The 5,215-nt window shown below is 28.2% G+C and overlaps 1 protein-coding gene across 1 annotated transcript; it reads right to left on the bottom strand.

Moving 5' to 3' along the window:
* Nucleotides 1-3,123: 3,123 nt before the first annotated feature.
* LOC145030097 (pentatricopeptide repeat-containing protein At2g13600-like) lies at nt 3,124-4,488 on the bottom strand. The gene has a single exon (XM_078978524.1). It carries the CDS (start codon nt 4,486-4,488, stop codon nt 3,124-3,126), a length of 1,365 nt encoding a protein of 454 aa, XP_078834650.1.
* Nucleotides 4,489-5,215: the final 727 nt, after the last annotated feature.

Below are 5,215 nucleotides of genomic sequence, written 5' to 3'. Positions count from 1 at the left end.
ACCATGAAAGATTTGAAAAGGAGAAAAGGGGAGAAGACAAGCAGAACTAGGTTCAAATGTGGATGAACATCTATTGTGTGGATGTATGAACCAATCATGTATTTGCAATAAATAAATAATCAATAATCTAAACTGTAATTAATTATATCTATTAGTTAATTATGTAAAGTAATTGAGTCAAATATTAATCCAAATATAATCACTTTCTTAATTTTAGCCATATTATGTGGACCAACAAACATTCAAATAAATTTGTTTGTTTCTTCTTCTCTTTCACAAATCCGAGGTAGTGATTATCATTTACCTTCATTGGCCGAATGCAAGATTTCATGTTATTTTCGACTTAATTTTTTTTGTTTTTCTTGCTCAATTTCATGTTATTAATCCCATTTTTTTACTCCATTGATGCTTTATGGTCATCGAATTCTTAATGGATGATATATTTCTTTGTTATATCCTAACAATACTCTTTCTCTCTCTCTCTCTATCTCTCTCTCTCTCTCTCAAATAATTCTTTAATTGTTCTTTTGGTGATTCATATTAACAATTTATTGATTTACATCCGGTGAATCAAATGTTGGAAATAAGTGGTTCTCATATGTGGACCTGATTGGTTCTTCACAATTATTTATAAATATACTAGGTGTAAGACTCGTGCATCATACGAGCTTATTAAAAATAAAAATTTAATATGAACATATAAACATTAAATATTTTATAAAACAATGTTTTTCTATAAAACAAATGTAATCTTTTGGAACATTTATAAAAGAAATCAAATCGTTTGGACGATAATTTATTATCAAGTTAATAGAATGATAACCTTATATATATATATATATATATATATATATATATATATATATATATATATATATATATATATATATATATATATATATATATATAACCCATTAGAATTTTTTGGAAATTTATTTTAAAATAAAATTGAAATCCCCAAAACATGACAAGTAGAAAATAACAATTTTAAAAATCCTAGAAAATGATATGTATGAAAATGAAGGAAAAGATAACAAATGTCAAAAGTATTTTCATTTATTAGGTAGAATATTTGTTAAAATTTGACATTTGATCAATAAGGTTTATTAAATTCAATTGATATAAATATTTTGAATTGGTTAAATCGTTACTTTCAATTACCATTCATTTTTAAAACCAAAATACTCAATCAATTACTCACCTCCTACTTTTAATTAATGTAACATTATAACATAAGCCCTAAAATTTAATTTCATAATAATCATTTTTATGGAATGTCTCTTATTCTTTTTGTAGGTTATGATTGTATGTGGGATGAACATGTACACATGTACAATGGTCGTTAATCTTTAAAAAGAAATTGTTGTTCATCGTCCTATTCTTTCAGAATGCATATTAAAATTTTCTTTTAGAATTGACAAGATTTATTCTTTCTTTGTACTCGATCGGAGAACAAAGTAAGAAAAGAAGCCGTCGTGTTGTTATTATCTTTTACGATGACATTCTAATATAATTTCATTTTCACTCATTTTCATTTGTAATACTTTTTATATGATTTTCATGATTCATTCATAAAAGAATCATGTCCTCAGTTATAATATACTTCTTACGTTATTTTTAAGATATTATGTACATAAAATAAGAATGATTATTTTTTTCATACAAATTATGATTCTATAAGAATATTAATATTAAAAAATATATTGGTTGGTGCAATGCTTGAAATAACAATTCATAAGAACTTTTAACAAATTGTAAAAAAATGTCATTTGTATTAACATTTTATCATTGGAATGCTATGTTATTGCTCTCATTATGGGAGAATGATGGAAGAATGATCTTCTTTCTAGAAAAATATAAAGTTATCATAATTCAAGACTTTATATTAGTATTGTTGACATTCTCATAGAATATCATTCTAACGAAATAATATTATGACAGAATAAAATTGGTAAGGATTACAAATAATGTTAGAATTGAAATTAAATAATTTTTTAAATAAAAAGAATCATTTATTCTTTAAAATCCCAAAAATTTCCTTTTTTTAAATATAGTTTAAGTGACTAAAATACCCATACAATAAATTTTAGGTGATTATATAGTACTTGCTATTCCATTATAATATCATAGATCCTCAAATAATAAACATTTTTTTTCATCCATTATTCCAGAATTGTCCTTCCAACCACACAATAGATCTCATCCGCATTATAACCTAGCTCTTCGGATCTAAAGTGGGCGGATATGATTTACCTACATAAAGAATGAATAGTTATTATGTTTTAGATTTTTTTAGGTATGTCTACAAAAACTATGAATATTTAATATGTATTAGATTTTCTAATGAGGAAAATTTAAAATTTTTTTTAACACTAATTGATGAATTATACATAATATCTTAGAAATGTTCATATACTTTTTGAAAACACTTGAATCTACTATAATAAATGAAGATTCATTTTACCACGTGTTAATCTTTTATGAGTTTTAACACTTGTCATTTTGTAGTATTTTTAGAATAAATAATATCCACATGTCATTTTCTGGATTTTTTCAATTTTTAAAATTAAAAAGCTACATAATACTTTTATTTATATATGTAAAGTATTTATTGTAATAAATGTGACAATAATGAATATATGTAAATTATTTGTTATAAACCATAAACTGCTGAATATGTTTCTTCCTTCCTTATTATTTTGAAATTTTATTTTAAAAAATATTTAATGTTACACTTTAAAATATTTAATATTTGTTAATCAACTCGTGTAATACACATATTTAACACCAAGTTATGTATAATTCTCCGAAATCCCAAATTAACTTTCTTGTGAATAATCCAAAAACTCTATTGATCAACCAAAATTGCATTTATTTAATAAATAAAACGAGAAAGGAAATGAAATTCACGTTTTTCATAAAAAGCAAAATGTATAAATGTAATTTCATTACTAACTTTGAGTCATATAGAGTCTTTTATATATAAATTTTTTTGTTCTAAAGAAACAAAATAAGTTCGGGATGGTTTAAATGTTTATTTATAGTTAAAATTTGTCTCTTCTAACAAAACTATTTATGACTTAAATTGGTTGAGGTTTATAGTTCTTACTTAAATAATTAGGTTCAAGATTCACTAATCAAAATGTCATATTCTTTGCTACATTCACTCATCATCTCCAAACTAACCTTTTCTAATTCTAAATAAATATCATCCGATCGAACATGAGACAAATCCCCCACACAAAAAACATGAACTTCATTATCCACCTCAACCCAACTCCACCCTGCAACACATTTTCTCACTCCATTTTCACTCATCATCTTCCTTATATTCCCAACTTCACTCCATAAACCAGAAGCACCACATATATCTGCTAAAATCAAATAAGGCACAGGACTACATGGTTCAAGTTCAAACAACTTATAAGCAGCCTCTCTCCCCAACTCCACATTCCCATACTCTTTACAACAACTCAAAAAACAACTCCACATCACAGCATTTCCTTCAAATGGCATTTCATCAAACACCTTGCGTGCGCTTTCAAGATCACCTTTTCTCGCATACAGATCAATCAAACACGCGTATTGATCAATCTCAGGAGCCAAATTGTATGATCTCATCTTCTCAAAATACTCAACACCCTTTTCTACAAGCCCTGAGTGATTACAAGCAGTCAACACAACAGTGAAACATACATGATCTGGGGTAAAATCTATTTCTTTTTCCATTACTAAATGATCAAAGATTTCCAAAGCATCTAGACCTCTACCACTTTGTGCGTATGCTGACATCATCGATGTCCATAATATGTTGTTCTTGTGAACTGTTTGATTAAATACATGGCTAGCTTCATTAATGTTACCACATTTTGAGTACATGTTAATCAAAGCACCGATTACAAAAGTGTTTTGATCTGAACCCGTTTTTGTTACCAAAGCGTGGATTTGTTTTCCTTGTTGGAGAACAGTCAACGCCCCACAAGCATCCAAAATACTGGTCAAAGAATGTTGGCTTACACTCACGTTTTCGTTATGCATTTTCATGAAAAGTTTAAGAGCTTCTTCACCTAAAAGGTTATGGGAGTATGCTGAGATCATAGAGTTTAAAAGAATAGAATCTTTCATTATACATGCTTCAAATAGCATCACAACTTTATCCATCTTTCCACATTTTGAATAGTTATCAATGAGAGAGCTTATTACAAACTTGTTGCTTTCATGCCCGAGTTTTATAACATGAGCATGAAGCAACTCACTGCATTTGGATACTGATTCTTGTTTTGTACAACTGCTAATAACGCTAACATAAGTGAAACAATTGGGAATAACTTGTGTTCTCAACATTTGTTTGAATAAAGAAATGGCTTCTTTTCCCTTTCCATTTTGTGAAAGCCCAGATATGATTGAAGTCCATGATACTTGATCATGAAACTCTATTTCATTGAATACCTTCATTGCATCAACAATGGCGCCACATTTTGCATACATGTTTACTAATGAACTGTTTATGTACAAATTGTGGTCGAAACCTATGTGAAGTATTTGGGCATGGATTTGGGAACCTAGGCGCAAATTCTGTGTCTTGGCACAAGAATTAAGAGCTGTACAAAGTTCGAACTTTGTGGGTATCTTGTTTAACCTGTTTCCTTGAACAAAAGCTGTTACATGGCTTTGGGGACTTTTATCAAACAGGTTATGTGCAGTGAAAGAAAGGCCACGCGACAACCTTAGGATGAACAGGGGAGTCCTTCTCAATTGGGGATTGCGAGTATAAGATGTAAAGTGATTCAGGGAACAACTGCTATAAAGCATTAGATTGATTTGGTATAGAGAAAGTCCATGCATACCAGTTAGCATAATAGGTAGTCGACTGATAGCCGAAGTACAGACTTCGGCCACTGTATCACAGGGAATCCGACGGGTGCACGGAGGATATATCTGAAAAAATTGGGTGGGTATGTGATGATCAGCGACGAGAAGGAGTTGCGCGAGGAACACTTCAACTCAACGAATGCCACTTTGTTTTTTTTTTTTTTTTTTTTTTGGAAAATATGTTTAAGTTTTAGAATAATATATATATATATATATATATATATATATATATATATATATATATATATATATATATATATATATATATATATATATATATTGTTATATTAGTTGAATGATATCCGGTATTGTTATACAAGTATAAGTATCATAATTAGATGTT

Source organism: Lactuca saligna, chromosome 2 (genome assembly GCF_052625555.1).
Source record: "Lactuca saligna cultivar CGN05327 chromosome 2, ASM5262555v1, whole genome shotgun sequence".
Lineage (NCBI taxonomy): Eukaryota > Viridiplantae > Streptophyta > Magnoliopsida > Asterales > Asteraceae > Lactuca > Lactuca saligna.
The sequence above is the reverse complement of the archived record's forward strand: the minus strand, read 5'-3'. Positions and strand labels throughout refer to the sequence as shown.

Coding starts and splice junctions, on each gene's coding strand:
- LOC145030097 (XM_078978524.1), bottom strand. CDS start 4,488: ATGTATGCAAAATGTGGCGCCATTGTTGATGCAATGAAGGTATTCAAT.